At 33.9% G+C, this 21,164-nt stretch overlaps 1 protein-coding gene across 2 annotated transcripts in view; it reads left to right on the plus strand.

Moving 5' to 3' along the window:
* Positions 1-21,164, plus strand: part of GARNL3 (GTPase activating Rap/RanGAP domain like 3) — a 233,839-nt gene that overhangs the window by 143,716 nt on the left and 68,959 nt on the right. For both annotated transcript variants that reach the window (XM_051979671.1, XM_051979670.1), the window contains 2 exons: positions 17,983-18,099; positions 20,086-20,261. In XM_051979671.1, the coding sequence (XP_051835631.1) occupies positions 17,983-18,099; positions 20,086-20,261 (293 nt within the window). The remainder of the gene's footprint in view (positions 1-17,982; positions 18,100-20,085; positions 20,262-21,164) is intronic.

Genomic DNA, 21,164 nt, shown 5'->3' on the forward strand with positions numbered 1-21,164 from the left:
CAAGATGCAGCACGTCACCTTAATGTCTTCCATGTTTTACCAAGCTCCCAGTGCTGCACAATCCCTGCTTTGCCTGCATCCGTGGCCAGTGGAACAAATTGTTCTCATCTGCTCATTCCCCAGGAGAAGTCTTTACATGCTTAGAGTAAACAACCCCCCCAACTCACCATAAAGTTTGAGACCCTTTGGTTACCTTCAACCTGGTTTAGCTCTTCTGCCAAAAAGTTTGTCAGGGTTTGGCCACTGTACTTGCTACAGCTTCTTGAAGCCACAGGTGAGCATCAGGTGGATCAGGGAACACCAAAGGTGGAAAGCAGCCCTGTAAAAGCTATATCTATATACAGAATATGAACTCTTTAAAGACAAGACTGTTTATTTTTTTCTTTCAATCTCAGACATCTGACACATTGCTTGGCAAATAGTAGGTGTTTGATTGATTCTGTGATCTTTAAGAGCCCCCAATATAAAACCTATGTTTTATATAAAAGAAAGCCTGTAAAAAAGAAAGGCATTAGATCAGGAGATTATGCTAAAAACAAAAGCATAGAGATGGGAAAGGGTGAATCATGTAAAAAGAATGCTGAGTTCATTTTTCCTGGAGTAATATATTAGTAAAGGAATAATGGGAAATATGGCTGGAAAGGTAAGTTAGAACCAGATTATAGAGGGCCATGAATGTCATTTTTTAAAAAATCTAATCTAAATTCATTTAGTAGTAGAAAGCTACTTATGTTGTTTTTTAAAAATAATTATATTTTATTCTCCCTTTAATCTCTCTCTCTCTCTCTCTCTCTCTCTCTCTCTCTCTCTCTAACACACACACACACATACACACACACACACACACACACACACACACATACACTTTAAAAAGACAAATAAAACCCCATAAAATTATGTATAATCAAGCAAGCAAAACAAATTTCCATATTGGCCATGTCTCCCTCCCCCCGCAAAAAATGTGCCATTTTATAGCATGAATATGGATTCATTCACTTTTCTGTTAAGGGGTGACTAACATTTTTCATCATCTGTTCCTTAAAATTATGGCTTATTTACTTCATTATCCCACAAATCAATCTCTTTAACTTTTTAACCAACACTAAAAAATTTTGATGATTGATATTTTTTAGTAAATAATTTGAAATCTGGTACTGCTACTCTCCTTACTTCTCTTTTATTTTTCAGCATTTCTCTTGAGATTCTTTAAGTTTTATTTTTCCAGATGAGATTACTTTTTACTTTTCTAGCTGTATAAGATAAATTTTTTGTAGTTTTGTATGACACTGAATAAGTTAATTTAGGTAGTCTTTTCATTTTTTATTATATTAGTTCAACTACATATGAACAATTAACATTTTTCTTTATTTCTATAACCTGTTTTATAGTTGGGTTCATAGAGTACTTGTATCTTGATACATAAACTCCATGTATGAATTTTATACAGTCTATCCTTATTTTAAACAAAATATTCCTATCTCTTCTTGTTTTTGTTTTTTGGGGGGGTTTGCAATATGTAGAAATGCTAATGATTTTTTTTTGCCAGTTTTAATTTTTAGCTGACTCTCTAGGGTTCAACAAAAAGTGATTATTTTCTTTCTTTTTTACTTATGGTTATTTCTTTAATTTCTTATTGTTATTGCTAGCACTAGCATTTCTAGCACTATATCAGATAGTAATGCTGACAGTGGTAAATAGTACATATCCAGGGGTCCTCAAACTTTTTAAATAGGGGGCCAATTCACTGTCCCTCAGACTGTTGGAGGGCCGGACTATAGTAAAAACAAAACTTTGTTTTGTGGGCCTTTAAATAAAGAAACTTCATAGCCCTGGGTGAGGGGGATAAACGTTCTCAGCTGCCCGCATCTGGCCCACGGGCCGTAGTTTGAGGATCCCTGTAAACCAATAGCCAGTATTATAAGTATAATGGAGATAAATTAAAATCCTTTCCAATAAGATAAAAAGTCTATTTAAGGTTAGTTAACAATGAAATTAGATGATATAAATTCCTCTGTCAACATTGCAAGCGATATTTAAGAATAGCTATTGGATCTGAGAATAGATATGGCAATTGTTGCTAATCTAATGAATTTTGAAAAAGAATCGAAAGAAAAAAATCAGAAAATTCATCCTTTTACAAAGTGATTAACACAAGGCTCATGAAGCATCCATTCCTTCAAAGAATTAGTAGGACAGAAATTCTTTCCCTGTTAGTATTTTCTCCAGTCCTAAGGAAATGATGTGGAAAAAAGAAGAATCAATAGAACTTGGCAACTGATAAGACAGTGACAATGGGTCATTCTCCAGATTCACTGGTGACTGAGCATTTATGCCTGGATGACTAGAATAATGCCAATAAAAGAAATAAGCTAGATTTTTTTTCATTAATACAATTTTATTTTATTTTAATTTTCAATAGTATTTTATTTTTCAAAAAATTTTTCAAAAAAAAAATAGTTCTCTACATTCATTTTTGTAAAACTTTATGTTCTAAATTTTTCTCCCTCCCTCTCTTACAAACTACCCCCTCCTCAAGACAGCAAGTAATCTGATATAGGTTAATTATATTAGAATAGTTTTTTAAAATATCTAAATGTATATCTTTAGAAGCCAATTGGAAATTTAGTCATTAGAACCTAGGAGAGAGTCTAGAGCTAAGACTGGGGAGTCACCTACAGAGAAAGGATAATTACAATTATTACCCAAGATTAATTCACCAAGAGCAAACATGTAGGAATAAAGGAACTAGAACTAAGGGCAGCAGCTCAGAAAAATGCAGATACTTAGGAGGTAGGAGGAGAAAGAGAAGCTAGAAAAACAGTAGTCAGAAAAGTAGAAAGTGAATAAAGAAAGCAAAGAAAAAGGGCAAGAAGAAGAATAGATGAGCTTTCATTACTGCAAAATTTTTTGAAATAGTTATCTACATCCAATTCCTACACTTCCTTACCACCTACTCTTTCCTCAACAACTTCCATAGTTATCAATCATTTACCAAAACTGCTCTCTCCAAGTTTTTATAGATTTTCTAAAGGCCAAATCCAGTGGTCTTTTTTCCTCCAGTGGTGATTTTCCTATGTCTTTTTAACATTTGACATTGTTGACTATTCCCTTTCTTTGAGTATTTTATCCATTCTTGGTTTCAGAAACACCACGCCCTCCTGATTATATCATGACTTCTCTAATCACTGTTTTCTTCACTAGCCCTTCCTTCATCCCTTTCCCTACTCCTTGAGGTGGGTTTTTCGCCTGTATCTATCTGTCCTTAACCTCTTTCTCTCCCTAGGCTGTCTCCCTTAGCAATCTCATTCATTTCCACCGTTTCAGCTGTGATTGTTATGTATATGGCTTCCATATCTCTAGATCTGACCTCTCTTTTAAGTTCCAGTGGCCTACAAAACATCTCTATCTCACATTCATCCCTTTTTTTGTGTCTGCTCCAAAGTCACTACTTTAGAATCTCATCACTTCTCAACTGGGCTCTGTGATAGCCTTCTAACATATTGGATTGTTGGCTGTCTAGGGGAAGGGGTGAAGGGAAGGGAGGGAGAAAAACTGGGAACACAAAGTTTTGTAGGGGTGAATGTTGAAAACTATCTTTGAATGTATTTTTAAAATTAAAAGAAAAGAGGCAGCTAGGTGGCGCAATGGACAGAGCACTAGCCCTGAAGTCAGGAGGACCTGAGTTCAAATTTGACCTCAGACACATAACACTTCCTAGATGTGTAACCTTGGGCAAGTCACTTAATCCCAATAGATTTAGCAAAAAATAAATAAATAAAAATAAAAAATTAAATTAAAAAGTTATTATTTTTAAAAATAAGTATATCTGGGGAAAATAAAAGCATTTGAGATCAATAATAAATAGAAAAAATAACAAAAATAACATTCTAATGGGCTTCCATATTACAAAGGTAATATCTTTGGTCCTCTTTGAGAATGAAGATCCAACAACAGCAATAAGCAGCAATCTTGAAATACTTAGGCCTCTTCTAATTTCTCTGATTTTTAGCACTGCAGCCCTCCCAAAAAACCAAAATATTCTTTACTTATTTTTTACTTCTTTGGACATATTATATCCCCCAGCAAAGAAGAATTTAAACTCCTTGAAAAAAGAGACATTTGGGGGCAGCTAGGTGGCACAGTGGATAGAACTCCAGCTCTGAAGTCAGGAGAACCTGAGTTCAAATCTGGTCTCAAATCTTAACACTTCCTAGCTCCATGACCCTAAGCAAGGCACTTAACCCCAAAAGCCTCAGCTGTTGTGAGAGACACAGAGAGAGAGACATTTGTATTGCCAGCCCTAGCTCAGAGTCAAGTTGGTATAAGTGCTTACTTAATAAATGGCTATTTATGATTGATCCACTTGAATGTCCACCAAAACCTAATCTTTGTTATGGAGTTACCTATAATTTTTTAATTTAGTCCTCTATAGGGTTAGGGATCATTTTATTTCTAAACTTTATGGTTTACCCAATGGCTAGCGCAGTCCTCTGCATACAATAGGAATTTTATAAACGCTTATTGAATTGATTATTGGAATCATCAAAAGAATTGTGTGAGTAGAATAATGAGAAGGAAGGCCAGGGAGCAAAAGGTTCAAGTTTCTTCATGATGTATTAACAAGTTTATTGTGAAACCACCTTGATTGAGGAAAATTATGGGAGGCTTCCTGTAGTAAATATAGGAGGGGGAAGGAGGCAAGCAGATAGGAAAAGTCCAAATAAATAAATTAAGTCAAAATTACAAGTCCACAAAATAAATGTCATTGAATTTGTAATAAACTGCAAAATTCAGATTTCAGGCTTTTCACTTACTAGGTATTAGTCTTGCTTCCTTCTTTCTTGTCCCTTAATTTTGAATTTAAAATTTTTTTATTGATGCTTTTTTCCCCCACATCAATATCACTTCTTAACAACAACCTTCTCAAAATCTTTCTTTGTTATAAATAGATTTATGCAAAACAAACTTATAGACTTTGATCATATCTGCCATTGAATACCTTATTCTATATCTGAGATTCACTACTTTTCTACTAAAAAGAGAGAGATTTATTTCATTATCAAACCTGTAGAATTAATGTGAATACTGATATCTTTAGTATAATTTTCCTTTTTATCACCACGATCATTAGTTATATTGTTCTTTTGATCTTGTTTGGATTACTCTGCATCTGTTAATATGCATCTTAAGTTTCTCTAAATTTTTATATCCTTTATTTCTAAAAAATACAGTAATATTCCATTTTATTCATATACTATAGTTCTTAGCTTTTTTTCCAGTCAACGGAAGCCACTTTGTTTTCAAGGGATTCTTTTATTTTGGTTTTGGTTTTGTTTTGGTGAGGATTGCTGTGGCAAAAACACTGCCTTAAATATATTATTAAACATGGGATCTATCCTTCTATCCTTTACTTCTTTGGAGCATATTGATATTGGTATTTAGAGTTAGTAGTATTACTGCATCAAAGGATATAAACAGTTTAGTCAAATTTTTAGTGTAGCTCCAAATTATTTTGTAAGTATTTAAACAAATTAATAGATTCACTAAAAATCAGTCGATTAAGAACCATTTACTAATTATCAAGTACTAAGGATAAAAGACAAATGAAGCAGCTGAACCACAAGGAAGTTTATATCACATTCTATGGAAGGAGAAAACATACTTATAGTTATATACACAAAATATGTACAATATAATGAGGGGAGAAGGAAGAGCTTGGGTATGCATCCATAGAGATACCTGATCTATAGAATTCAGGAAAGGACCTCACTTAGTAGTAGTTGAGAACCAGAGACCTGTAAGTGGATGTGAAAAGATCATGCATTCTAGATATGAGAGATTCAGCCTGGACAAAGGTATGGAGTCAGGAGATAGAATGTCATGTGTGAGGAATAACAAGAGAGCAACTGTGACAGGACTAAAGTGGAATAATGCAGAAGGCTAGAGATTGTAGTCAGTTTGTGAAGGATTTTAAAAGCCAGAGAAGGCTCCATTTGATCTGATGAAGTCTCCTAGATTTATTAAATAGGCAACTGACCTGGTCAGATCTTTTTTGTTATACATTTTGACAGTATGGAATACAGATGAGACAGCGAAGAGACTTGAAGAAGAAAGACTAATTAGAATTGCTCAAAATAGTGCAAGCAAGAGTTGATGAAGACCTGACCTAAGGAATAGTGATGATCGTGTGATTGTGGAGAAAAGTAGATTATCTTTTGTGAGAATCTTTGTGGAGGTCCACATACTTCTCCATCCCACAGCCTCTCTGACATTCACTATTTCCATCTTGTACCATGGATAAAAGTTTGCTGCTTTATTTGCCTTTTTCATATTAGCAATTTTAACACTTTTTCATATAGTTTTGATCATTTGTATTCTTTTGAAAACTGTTTTTGCTCATTCTCCAGCAGGACTATTTCCTGCCTATTCCCCAGCAAAAAAATAATGCCCTTAAAAAGCACACTGATAATTCTTTTGTTGTGAGAATCAAAGAATGTATGTAAAAATGCTTTGCAAATCTCAAAGAGCTTATTAAATTTCTTATTTTTAATTAACATTATTGCCTGTGAACTCAAATTTGGTTCTTAGCAAGATAATACTTACGGTATCTGATTCATGAGATTCTTGTAAAATTTCAGTGAAAAACCACATGTAAGTCACTTAGCAAACCTTAAAATTCTAAATGAACATCTATTATTATTTTTATTACTATTACCCAAGAATGTAGCTCATGTGGACTAGATAACTTGAACATGGTCATTTACATAAGGGTCTTTGTTTTTATCTTAGTTATCAATTCCCTATTAGACATATTTGTTCTGACCTTTTCAGTCCAAAGATTGTTTTCCTTGGGGAAGAAAAGGAAGATAAGAATTGAGCATATGTGTTTTCTATTTCTATTAGTTATCATTATCCCAAAATAGTAGTTCTTTCCCTCTCTGTTATCCTTATCTTTTCATTCCACCCTCAAGTTATCTGGGTGTTATACTCAGGATACCATCCTTACAGTCTGGCTTAGACCTTTATATTACTTGTTCTTGCTACCTTCTTTCCATGCTTCAGAAATCAAAGCTGGTCATTTAATTCCCTAAGAAAACACACCCATCTCTTTCCATGGTTCTCCTTTATCTTCTTCTTCAGAACTGGTTTTCTTTGTTATCTTCAAGTTTTCTATCTTTCTAAGCATTTTTCTCATTCTCCTTGGGCTATTTACTGCAAATTTTAGTTTATGGGAGCCTACTTAACCTTCTACTGTAACCTTTGTATATCAGGGATAGATCTAGATTATTTCTGATTTCTCTCTCATTTATCACAAACTCTCAGATAAAGTGGTCACTTTCCTTTAAGCTTGCCATCATTTTATGCCCTAGCAACTAGTTTCTCTCTATTGATGATAATCCCACATAGAAATAGAATTTACCCTATTCTTTTGCTTTCTCCCTAATTTATTACCTTGCTGCCTATATGTTATTCTCCTCTTCTTTTTTCCTTTTCTGCTCAACTCTTCTGTTGTTTCTCCTTTTACTCTTCATTTTCTTCTGCTCTTTCTTTTCCTCCTCGGGTTCTTCTCCTTAAATTTATTTTTTCTTCTCTTTTAAAGTTAGTCTTTATCTTCTTCCTCATGCCTGCCATAGAAAAGCCTTGGTTTAGCTCCAGCCCTTCTCATTCAGCTCAAGATTTTTATCCTTCAGCTTATTAAACCTTCTATTTTCATTCTCCCATTCCATCCTTGTCCTTACTTGCACTTATAAAGCCCTTGAAATCACCTTCACGATTGCTTTTCCTTCTTATTCATCTCAAAACATTTTTTGTTCCTTTTCCCACACAATCTTTTCCTTTAGAAGCTATAAATATAAGTGTAAAGAGATTGTGTATATTTCAGAACAATCTATGAAAGAAAACTAAGGAAACAAATAGCGTAAGAAAATAAGAAAAACATGAGAACTACTTGGTAGCAGAATGATTCATATAGTATAGGAGGATATCAGAAGAACATCAGATCATATGAAGACTAGACAAGATGTAATGTTAAATTTTGACTCATTCTATAGAATCTCAGAAATGGAATCTCAGAGATCATTTATTTAAAGTTATATGGAAAGGAATCCATTCTACATTATCACCAACAGAGGGTCATTATATCCTCTGTTTAAAGAGCTTTGTGCTGGGCCCTCACTAAATCCTGAGGCAGCCTATTCTAGTTTTAGATAATCTCATTCTTAAAAGGGGCAGCAGTGGCTAGAATTCTGGACCTGGAGCCAGGAAGTTCCTCTACATGAGTTCAAATCAGACTTAGACGCTAGATCCTGAAAGTCATTTAACCTTGTTTGCTTCAGTTTCTTCATCCATAAAATGAGCTAGGGAAGGAAATGGCAAACTGCCCCAATATCTTTGCTAGGAAGTCAGATAAGACTGAAACTTCTAAATAAAAAAAATTTTTTTAAGTTTTTCCTTTTATCTAACTAAAATTTGATCATTATCAAGAAATGGCCAAATGGTTTTCTCCCGGTTCTTTCCCCTGCTGCCAATTCTAATTTTTCTTCCATGACAACTCTTTAAATAGTTGGAGACAGCTTTCATGTTTTCCCTTTCCCAGTTCCCCCAATCAATTCTCATAGTCATGTTCACCAGTCCCCTCCCTACCCTGGCAGCCCATCTCTGGATTCAGTCCAGTTTCTCAATTATCTTTTTGAAAATTGAAGGCAGTACTCAAAAAACGACCCAACTTTCATAAAGTTATCTGAAAATTGCCTCTGTTTTTTTCCTGGACATTAGACATATTATTGCAATCCAAAATTGAGTCAAGAGACAGATGACACTAGATAAAGAGTTATATAGAGGGTGATATGAGTTAGAATACAGCTAAGTTCAAGTCTTGCCCCTGACACATGATGAATGTGTGACCCCAGACAAGTCACATAACCTCTCAAAGCCCAAAACAATTCTCTAAGACTACCCTGCATTAATTGAAGGAATTTTTTCATTGGTAGCTCCATACTCTATAAAATCCCAAGCCAGGACCAAAAAACTATAAATATAAATATGTGTGTGTGTGTGTGTATGTTACATATATAATACATACATATATTGTGTATATATATGTATGTTTATGTTTGGCATATATACAATCTGCGTCTTTTGTTAAGGAATCTAAAACTCTAAGATGTTATCTGCTTTTAAATGGGCATTTAGAAACTACCTCTTTAAAAAAAAATCTTGTAGAATACATTTGTGTTTGTATATGTTATATATACATTTATATATGTTTATATATTTTATATATATCTTACGTACATTTTATCCCTTTTGGCTATCAGGTCACTAAATGAATGAAAACTAATTTCCTCATGTTATTTATAGTTTCCTCATGTAAATCTTCACATAACTTGAATCCTCTTTGCCTTTAATGAAACTCATATTAAAATGGAAATTAATCATTTATAAATTAAGAAAATAACAGATTTCTTAGTGAGATTCAGAGATCACAAGTCAACCTTTTATGTCTCAGCTTCTATGCTGCTTTAAATTTTAAAATGGACAATTGAATTTAGAATTCCAAATATTAAAGGACATATTTTATCGGTAGTACAGTTGAAGTTTTTTGTTTTATATGACTGATTCAGAAGTTTTACATGTCCGTACATGTATAACTTATCAAAATGCTTGCCTTCTCAATGTGGTAATAAGGGAGGGAGGGTGGGAGAGAATTTAGAACTGTAAAGTAAAAAACAGGTTAAAATTGTTTTAACATGTAATTGGGGAAAAAATAAAATATTTTTAAATGTTTTAAGAAGTTTTTTGTTTTGTTTTATTTGTTGCCAAAATAGGTATTCTGCCTATAGATGTAGCTGAATCTTAATGGATTAGGACCTTCTGGGAAGTAACTGCTGTGATCCTAAGATGTCTACTTTTTTCTTTACTATAGTCGCCACAAAAGACCATTATCTCTTATTATCTATTTTCCCCTATTGCCCAGTGTTGGAATTCTAGTGTTAACTCAACTTGAAACAAGGTGATAACTCAAGGGAGATGTTAGAATCCTAGTGTTAACTCAGTATAGTTGATACAATGCTTGTGTTTATACCTTTACTCATTGGAGTTCACAAGTATGGGAGATTCACAAAGTTAACTGTGTAACTTTGTGAATTCACACCTCCCTTGAGGCCAACAGCACTCTGGGAAGAAACCCATAATCCCTCTCTCTCGTATCCCACAATTCTTCTCTCTCATATATAAGAAACAGACAGAGGCTCTTGGACAGAATTCAGCTGAATTACACAGGGAATTCAGCTGAATTTAGATTGGAGAGGAGCACGCTGGGTCAGACACAGAGCACTCTGGGAAATTGAGAGCCAGAAGCCCTCTCTCGGAGGCAAGAAAGATTCATTACAACTTTTACCTTGGTGCTGGCTGGAGGCAGAGGCAAAAGCAAAGGACAAAGCTGCAAGAGCTCTTCAGAGGCAACACATATTCAACTTGGTGTTGGCTCTGGAAGGCTGAAGAAAGCAGAGGCAGAAGCATCAAAGGACAAAGCTGCAAGAGCTCTTAGAACCAAGCAGAGAGATAGGCCTCTAAGCTAACCAGGCTATATTGAAGGCAGTAAAAGATCTGAACTTTCAGGACCTGGCTGCATTTTGGGTGATTATTACTTTCAACTGAAACTAAGGCTGCCTCCAGAAAACCTCCCCGAGAAACCTGCTTGCTCCCAGAGAGAGCCATCATATTATTATTTTAAAGAAGAACAAGAACTCCAACAGCCCAGAAAAGAACTTTCATACAGAAGATTGACGTTAAAAAATGGATCTTTGTCTTGTCTGGGAGTAAACAGTCTTGGTTTTGAGTCAAAAAAGATGAAATCTCTGAAACATCCTAATGATGTTCTTAAAAGATTTCCAAATATTTTGAATTCTGGTAGTTATAAAGAGCCTGTTTGGTGGCTGACAAAATGACAAGAAAAGTACTTGATGAGCAGGTGTGAAAAACAGGAAGAAACAAAACCAAGTGCCATGGCATAAGAGAAAGCGCACTAATCCTTTCTAAGAAATAGTATCAAGAAACTTGAGTTCCAGTCTTAACTCTACCTTTTATTACCTATTTGTTACCACTGTCTATTAGGGATTCAGGGCATTAGAATTGTGTAAGGAAGAACACAGGCAACTGTTATTAGCGCCATAACAAGGATATCAAGCTTCTCTTCTACTCTGAGACAGTAGGGAGAGGCACAGATTTGGGGCTAATATTCCTAAAATGACTCTTAGACAGCATCTACACTTAAGAAGGAGGGAGAATATGAGGGACAGGAAAGAGCTCCTTGTGAAAGAACAGTACAGGGAGGTCTGGTAACTATTGTGACTTTTCCTTTGTGTTTGGATTTGCATTTTCCAAAAAAAGTCTCATGATTTGGGCTATACCTAGCTGTGAGTTGGAAGTCTAAAATGTAGATAACATTGGGAAGAGATGACTTTAATAAAATTAAGAACAGCTGTGTTCTTGGCCATACCATTGGTCTTAAAACCCTAAATTCCAGGGCTCATAAGACCTTAACATTCTGTTATTTTCAGAAAGTCAAAGAATCATAGAAAGTTGGAGTTGGAAAAGACTATGAAAGTTGCCTAATCTAAATATGAATTTACATAATAGCTTATATTGTGGTTTAGTTTAAGAATTTACAATTTTGTTGCCTTTCGAGTTTCAAAGGTGTGTGTACTAACCTAGGTGCCCATTCTTGCAAGAAAGTAAAATAAATCTTTCCTTCATTCAAAAACATTTTTTTATAATTTTCTCTACTAATCTTCCAATCAATACTGCTCAATCAGAACTGTAATTCTATCTCTTCATTTGTTAGTTTTTAATTTCATATTTGCATAAAACATCTATATTACAAAAAAAAAGATTAAGGAAAGATAAAATACCTAGAATGACTACTCTGCAACATGTAATTCTTATATTTTGAAAATGCAAAAGTTTCCTTCAAGATGTCATTCAGCTGTATTATTAATTTAGCTAAGAAAATTTTAACGAGGTGCCTTCTAAATACCAGTTTAAAATTGGACAACCAGGAACTCAATTACTTCTTGGAATATTAGCTTCCTCATCCAAGGAGGTAACTAAATGGCATAGTGGATAGAGTGAGGGACCTGGAATCTAAAATGCTTGAATTCAAATCTGGCTTCAGACACTAGCTGCATGACTCTGAGCAAGTAACTTACCTCTTTCTGCCTTAATTTTCTCAACTGTAAAATGAAGATAATAGTAGATTATAGTAATGATAAATATAATAGTATAGTAATATGATATAAGATATCATATAGTAACATAATGTAACCTTATAACAGTAATGATAATAGTGTCTTCCAGTAGTTGAAAGGATCAAATGAGATAATATTTATAAAAGGAACTTAGCATGGTGCCTGGCACATAGTAGGCCTTAAATGATTGTTCTCTTCTTCCTCTCACTTACAACATGGGAAAAATGATAACTGCTTTTTATAACTTTCATGGTTGCAATGAGAAACTAATGGGCCAACTGTAATGTGTAATGTGTAAACTGTAATATAATAATGGGCCAATATGTGCAAGTACTCTGAAAACTGTAACATGCTATACAGATGTAAGGCATTACAATAAAAATAATATTATAAATAACAAAAATTATTACTTAAAGGATCCATATCATTGATGTAGATATTCCCCCCACCATTCTAGGTTGCATTACTCTAACATCTTAGTAAAAAGTTTTGTGAGTTGGTTGTGGCTCTTCTGGGGATGAGCCTCTCCAAATTTAAACTCTCCAAAGGCGGTTGATCATCTCTGGATATTTACAGTTTGGTAAGACCTTCCACAGCTTTTAGTCAATTGGTATAATCTGCAGGAATCCTGGTAGCCTGCATGCCATGATGATGTGATAGAGCAGGATTTTGTTGGAAGAATGATAATAATTAGATCATATAATAATAAATAAAATAATAAAAGATATTGAAATCATGCTTACTCTTTCAGAGAAGAAAAAACTGAAATGATACATGTAGTGCAAAAATTTTCATAAAGAAATTATGCGTGTAACTATTTATTCAAAGTAAATCATTTCTATTGAAATACAAGCTCACTGGTTGGTAACCAGTCAATTAGAAGTTAAAGATGAAATAATATCTGCTGTTATCATATATTTACAGCCAATCTGAGTTCTTCCTTGGTTATGTTAAAATTGAGGCTTAGAAATATAAAATGAAATGCAAATCTCACTCAGAGTTCATTCTCACTCCTTGGAAGATAACACATAAGAAAAAAGCTGAAGAACAAAATATACATAACATGTTTCAGGAATCCTGGTAAGCATCAGATTGCAGGGGCTAATTAGGCAAGGTAGTTTTCTACTAATACCAGAGACCCTCTGCCCACATAGGTTCCAATAAGAAAAGGATATATAATATTAGACTTGAAAAGAGAAAACTGCAGATTAATCCCAGTATTTCTACTTATGACTTGTATGACCTTGAAAAAATTCTCCTCTGTAAAATCAAAGGATTTAAGTAAAACTCATCCTACAGGAAAAAAAAATCAAGAATTTCAAGGGAAATAATGGAAAAAAAGCAGAAGGAAAGCCTAGCAGTGCCAGATCTCAAACCACAAAGCAGTAAACATCAAAATTATTTGGTACTATTTAAGAAATAGAGAGATAAAGCAATGGAAAAGATTAGGAACATAATATATCAAAGCATACAAACATGTTTTCTTAAAGTTTTATAAACACAAAAACCCTCAACGGCTGATTCAAGAACTCACTATTCAAAAAATGCTGTTGAGAAAAACCACAGGGCACTGTAGAAATTAGATATATACCATTATCTCATACCATACACCAAGATAAGTTCCAAATGGATTCATGATTTAGACACAGAAAATCAAATTAAAGAAGGGAGAAATTATTTTTCACATCTACAAAATAGGGCAACAATTCATCATCATGCAAGGGATAGGGACAGCTCACAGGGGATAAAATGGACAGTTTGGATTATGTAAAAATAATTTTACACACACATACACAGCAATGCAGCCAAAATTAGAAAGAAAGCAGATACTGAGGGTGGAGGGGTTACAGAAAATGTCTCTAAGGGCCTCATTTCCAAGATATTTTAGGGACTGATTCAAATTTATAAAAATAAGAGCTATTCTTCAGGTGTTAAGTGGTCATAGGATTTTATAAATAGCCAGTTTTCTAAGAAAGAAATCTAAGCTATCTCTAGCCATATAAAAATTGTTCCAAAATACTAGGAAAATTATTAGAGAAATGCAAATTAAAGCCATTCTGAGGTTTTATCAGTCCATCAGTTTGGCAAAACTGACAAAAAAGGAAAATGATGAAAATTTCAGAAGGTCTATGGGATAATAGGCATATTTATATATTGCTGGTGGAGTTTTAAAAATGGTGCAACCATTTTGGAAAGCAATTTGGAATTGGAACCAAAAAGTCACTGAAAAGCAATAGAGTTTATGTACAAAAATATTTATAGCAGCTTTTTTTTTCCAGTGTCAAAGAACTAGAAATTAAGTGGCTATCCTTCAATTGGGGAATAGTAAAATAAATTATAGAATATGATTGATATATGAATATAGAACACTTGTGCTGTTAGCAACAATGAAAGGAACAGTTTCAGTGAAAAAATATGAGAAGACTTGTATGAATTAGTACAGAGTGAAGTCAGTAGAACCAAGAGAACAATTTATATAATAACAACATCATAAAAACAAACAACTTTGAAAGACTAGAGAATTCTGATCAACACGAAGATCATCCTTGATTTCAGAGAACCATGATGAAGCATGCTACTCACCTCCTAAAAGAGAGATTTTGAACTTAAGGTGCAAAATGAGAGATATTTTTTGGATATGGGAATTTTTTTTTGCTTGACTGTCCTTATTTATTACAACAGTTTTGTTTTCCTCTTTTTTTAATGATTGGGAAAGGTAGAAGGGGGAAAAATGATTTTTGTTAATTGAAAAAAATAAGTTAAAATTTTAAAATAAAGAGATTGGTACAATATCTCTGAGATCCCTTCTAGCTCTAAAATTTATGATACCAAGAAAAGTAGAAAAGCTTTCTGTGTAGAATTTCTGTGTAGAATTAATTTGTTCTAGAAAATGTCTATAAAATTTTGATTTATTCAGAAAAATGAGTTTAGTGCTCTAATATATTATTTTACTGATCATTGTCTCTTCTTATTTTAGTTTCCTTATCTATAAACTAGGGATAACATTCATGTGCATACATATTTATATGTATGTGTACATATGTATACGTGTATGTGTGTATGTGTATATATATATTATTATTATTATTAATGTTTATTATTATTTTTTTTTGCTGAGGCATTTGGGTTTAAGTGACTTGCTCAGGGTCACCAGCTAGAAGTGTTAAGTGTCTGAGCTCTGATTCGAATTCAGGTCCTCCTGACTTCAGGACTGATGCTCTATCCAATGTGCCACCTAGCTGCCCCTACATATATATATATATATATCTTTAGATAAAGGTAGAACTTTATTGATTTGTGAAATATTAGAAAAATTAACATTAGAGTTCATTAAGATTGAGTTAAAATTGTATTTCTTAGGATGAAGCCATAGGTGTTTTCTAAGCGCAAAGTATTTTATAAAAATAAATAAGTACATTTAATAATGATGATGATGATAGCTGACATATATTTAGTATATTAAAGTTTGCAAAACACTTTACAAAAATTATCTCATTTGAAAATCAAACAGTTTCAAAGAAACAAGCTTCAGTGACTCTGATCACATAGTTAAATGTTTCAGAGGCAAGATTTGAACAGTTCAATTTCAATCCTAGCACTTTCATCATCTATGCTTCAGTGTGATGTTAAAAATATAAAGGGATAGTTGAAAGTATATTCTCAGTACCTACAACTGAGTACCATCAGTGGGCACTTGGGTTCAAAAATATTAGCTGCATAAAAGTCTGAGATTGGGAAAACAGCAAAATGGCAGTTCACATGAACAAGATCTGATTATAAACTCATTATTACTTGACAGTCAAAATGAACAATGTAATCTTAGCTTGTGTTTACAGAAGTATAATGTTCAAAACAAAGGAGGTGCCATCTTACTGTCCCCTGCCCAGTACATAACATATCTATTAAATGCCTACCATGTACAAGTCACAATTATAGGATCTAGAAACGCCAAAATAGATGTAACAATAGCCTTGTTTTCAAGAAACATATATTCTAATAAAAGGGGGTTTAACCAGCTAGACCTCTTTCTTAAGGACCATGCTTTAAATACAAGTCCCTTTGGCTCTATTGAATCACCAATTGTAGGTCCCAAACCAAACCCTACTTGGTTATTGTTTTGGGCCTGATTGGCTCGGATTGAATGTAAATAGCAATTATTTCTCCTTTGGTCAAAAACCCTAAGGGTCTTTCCCTTCCAGACTGGATTGGATTTTTTTTTTGGCCAGGTAAAAGATACTATTCTTTGCCTCAATTCTTACCTAGTCTTAAATACTTAATAGACATTGCCTCAAACAAATTGAGAACAGTTAAAAACTTTAGCTTAAAAAAACCCAGATTTCCCACTGCACCCATGGCCATCTCCACTTGTATTGATCTATATTTTGCCACTGGTCCAGATGGCTCCAAGGGGAAAGTGAGGCCCATAATGCCACAGCTAACTTTCATTTAAATTCAACTCACTTGCATGTCATAGCATCAACTCCCCAATATGGTCCTCTTAAAAATGAAGGACAAACAACAACAATCTAATGGAGTAAAAAAAGATGTTGAATTATAGGATATCAGGCAGATCCAGGCAAGGAACTATGAAAAGTTCAAGAAGAGAAATCACTTCCATGAAGAGAGAAATGAGGGATAGACTGATTTGGAGAAGACAAGACTGAATCCAGTTGGGGGGTTGAGGAGGTCTTTGAAGATGGCATGAATAAAGGCACAGAGAGAAGTATGTGACAGTGGGTATAAATTATCAAGGGGACAAATTATATTATAGGGATTTAATAGTAAGAGTACAGCAATTCCCTGGATTGATATTGTAATTCATTCCCCATAGCTGCATCTCAAAAACTTCTAAGATGGTTGGATAATATCTCATGGGCACAGTAACATAGTGCCAGCCTTAAATATCCATTTGAAATGAGTGGTGGGTTAGTCCTAGCAGGGAAAGGTAGAAACTGTTATTTATTATAAAGAAAGAATTAAATTTCAGAAAACAGTGAAACAATTAAGTGTTTGCCAAGAGCTTTTACAATTCCCCCTCTTTATTATTGCAAATGATTTCACAATAGTTTTTATTATTGTGTGGGAGATACTTTTGGAGATCTCACTTTTAGTTATTTCTCCATTATTTAATTTGTGATTTCCTGCATTTAACGTGAGATTTTGTCATTTGAAGTGATGAAATCTGAAAATAGTGATTTAGTGAAGAACAAAATTACATCTCCATTCATCCAGAATTCAATTCAGTAAATATCTATTAAATTCTTGTTTGTTCAAGATTCTGGGAACAAAAAGACAAAAAACAAACCCAAAACAGTGGGTGCCTTTAAAAAGTATTTATATTATCATCAACCAAAGACTATCCTCTTCTTTTTTAAAAAAAAAGTTAAAAAACAAAAGTTTGCTTTACAAACATGGAATCAAAGAAAAGGCAGCAGAATTCAGTGAGCATAATTTAGCACTAGGGTAAAAGCTATGAGATCTGGGTTCAAGAATTGGCTCTTCTACCTAGGCAGTCCTATGTAAAAAAATGTAAAATGAAAGGGCTGGACTGATCTCCACAATTTCTCAGCAGGATTCTTCTCAAGTTACATACTTTTCCTTTAGGCTTAGTTATAAATGTGAAAGTTTCTTCATTCTGATATTTATTCAGAAGGTTCATTGATTTGGGAAAAACATTGCAGTTAATATCTTACTATTTGAATTTTAAGTGCTTTCACCTTTATTGTCTTAACAGGGAAAGATGCTCGCCTCTTTGTCTTCAGGCTAAGCACTGTGAGGAAAGATGTGGAGGGAAAGCAGATAGTGAAGAGCAAGTATGACTGTAGAGAAAACAAACTTGAAAAAACAAAAGGTGACTGGGGTTCCTACTGTTATTTTTAAGTAGTAGTTTTTTTCTTTTTTTTTCTTTTTTTCTTTTTTTTTTATTAAAGGTTTTTAATTTTCAAAAGCTATGCATGGATAATTTTTCAACATTAACCCTTTCAAAACCTTGTGTTCCAATTTTTCCCTCCCTTCTCCCCACCCCCTCTCCTACATAGCAAATAATCCAATAGGTGTTAAACATAGTAAAAATATATGTTAAATCCAATATATGTATACATATTTATACAATTATCTTGTTGCACTAGAAAAATCAAATCAAAAAGGAAAGAAAATTAGAAAGAAAATAAAATGCATAGCTTATTTCTTTTAGTTGTTTTTCCCCCAGTATAAGTTCTATATAAAATTAAAGTGACTAAAAGTTAAGACTTTTATTTTTATCTCAATACAACAAAAGTTCAGTTCAATTTGATAAATATTTACTAAGCACCTGCTATATGCCAGGCACTGTGCTAAGCAATGGAGATACAAAAAGAGGCAAAAAAAAAAAAAAAAAGCCCTTGCACTATTTACAATCTAATGGGAAAACAGCATCAAAAAATTCTATATAAAGCAAACTGTATACAAGAGAAATAGGAACTAATTAGAAAAAGTAAAAGGACTGGAACTAAGAGTGGTTGGGGAAGGCATGCTATAAAAAGTGGGATTTTAACTGGGACCTAAAGGAAGCCAGGGAGGTCAGTACTCAGATTGGAGAAGGGATAATGTTCCAGACTTGGAAGACAACCAGAAAGAATGCCTAGGGCTGAGAGATGGAGTGTCTTTTTTGTAGAACAGCTAGGAGACTAGTGTCACTAGATCAAACGGTATGGGTTAGGGAATAAGGATTAAGAAGACTGAAAAGGTAGGAGGTTTACTGGATTATAAAGGGCTCTGAATGCCAAACACAGCATTTTGTATTTGCTTCTGGAGGCAGTAGAGAGCCAATGGATTTTATTGCATTTGGCTGACAGTGGGAGGACATGACTGGACTTACACTGTAGGAAGATCATTTTAGTGGCTGAATGGAGAATGGATTGGAGTGGAAAGAGACTTAAGGCAAGCAGCAAAATATTGTAATAGGTCAGATGTGAGGTAATGCGGGCCTTCACTAGAGTAGTAGCAATATATATTTGTTAATAATTAAGAAAACATTAAGTGCATTCTTTGTGTAGCACATCGTTAAAGGTAGTGCAAATACAATTTTTAGATAACATAAGGTCCTTTCCTCCATGAATTTATGTCTAATGGGAGATAAGGGACCATAATTCACAATATCACATGCTAAATGCACTATAGTGTTTTGAAACAACATCCTACCTGAGATCCAAGAGGGAAAGTTGTTCCCAGTGTGAGTTAATAGAGAAAACTTCATGTAGGAAGCAGCATTTTAAAGAATGGGTAGGAATTCATATGAAGAGAAAGTTAAGGCCTAGGGAGCAATAGGAGGGAATCATGGAGGTAAGAAAACATCGGGGTGGGGCATGGTTTAGGGGTCATAAAGCAATCTTTTTTGGCTAAAATATATATAGTGCATGGGTACACAGAAAAGAATGATAGAGATAAGGTTGAGAAAAGGGTTGATACCAGGTTGTGGATAGTCTTGAATAACTTTAACTTCCTACAAGGAATTTGAGCAGTAGGTGTTAGGAAAGCATGAAATATTTTTGAGCAACAAAATGATATGACCCATTTTTACATTTAAAAACTAGAACATATTGAGGGCAGTAGAAAATATCTTGGTGAGAAGAGTATCTTTTTCCAACAAGAATTTGGAAGAAAAACACACCTGGAAATATAAAGTGAAGAAATTTTTTTCAAACTTGTAAAGTTTGCTTGTAAAGTAGTGACCACATTAATTTAATGAACAAACTAAATTGGCTTATAATTTAGAGGAAAGTTACCAAAAAAAATTTATTACAAGAATCTAAAGATCATATTTTATTTGGGTTTCATTGTAATCTATTTATCTCTACAGGTTGCCATTTGTATGCCATTAATACGCATCACAGCTGTGAATTGAGGATTATTGTTGCAATTCGCAACAAGCTGCTTCTTATCACAAGGAAACACAATAAGCAAAGTGGTTTAACCAGCCTTTCATTGCTATCTTCATTGTCAGAATCACCTGTTGAAGAATTCCAGTATATCAGGGTTTGTTTGCTTTTCAAACAAATTTTACCTTGATTTAAGCTATTTGTGCCATATTCATGCTAGTGCAGGCCATTTCCTTTTACCCAACAAAGCCTAGTTCAGGGATCGTTCTCAGTTGTAGAAAACAGACTGGGAAAACTAACTCCCTTAATGCTCTAGATACCCCAAGGGATCTATGGTAAACAATATTTGCCTTATTACATCTTACTTCTTAAAAGGCTGGATGTTTATTTCAGTTTCAAAACTTTCAGAAATATTTCATATCAAAAGAAGTCTAGAACATGAAAGCTAGAAGGAATCTTAAATCCTATTTTGTTCAGCTTTCCCATTTAGCAGATGAGGAAAGAGGTCCAGGATCACATTTCAAGTTGGTGACAGAAATAGGCCTCAAGACCTAGTCTCCTGATTCCTAGACCAGTGCTTTTTTCTTAGTTACCCAATGTCTTTACATTTGAGAGGATACTGTAGAGCAGAAATGTTAAACATAGGGACTACTGATCATGGTGTGAACCAAATTAAAATGTCATTGGGAAATATTTAACAAAAGAAATGAAAGTACAAAAGAGAACAGATAATGTTGATATGTGGTTTTTCTAAGTCAATATGCTGCCCTCAGCAATCCTTGTGTATGATTTAGTGGTTCCAGTTTCTACTAGAGTTTGATACTAATATTGTAGCAGGAAACCTACATAAGTAGGAGATTGACTTAGATGACTTCTGAGATCACAAGTTAAGTTTTTTGACTTGCTAAATGTAACAGAGCTTGGAATACACCCAAGCCTCCTGTCTTCTCTCCCAGGGCTTTTTTCACTATTTCACATTACCTTAAATCTGCCCATTCTTTTTCATTCTTGAAATCCTCTTTCCCTCTACTTTAAAAATTAGGTTGTATCAAATTGCCTA

Source organism: Antechinus flavipes, chromosome 2 (genome assembly GCF_016432865.1).
Source record: "Antechinus flavipes isolate AdamAnt ecotype Samford, QLD, Australia chromosome 2, AdamAnt_v2, whole genome shotgun sequence".
NCBI lineage: Eukaryota > Metazoa > Chordata > Mammalia > Dasyuromorphia > Dasyuridae > Antechinus > Antechinus flavipes.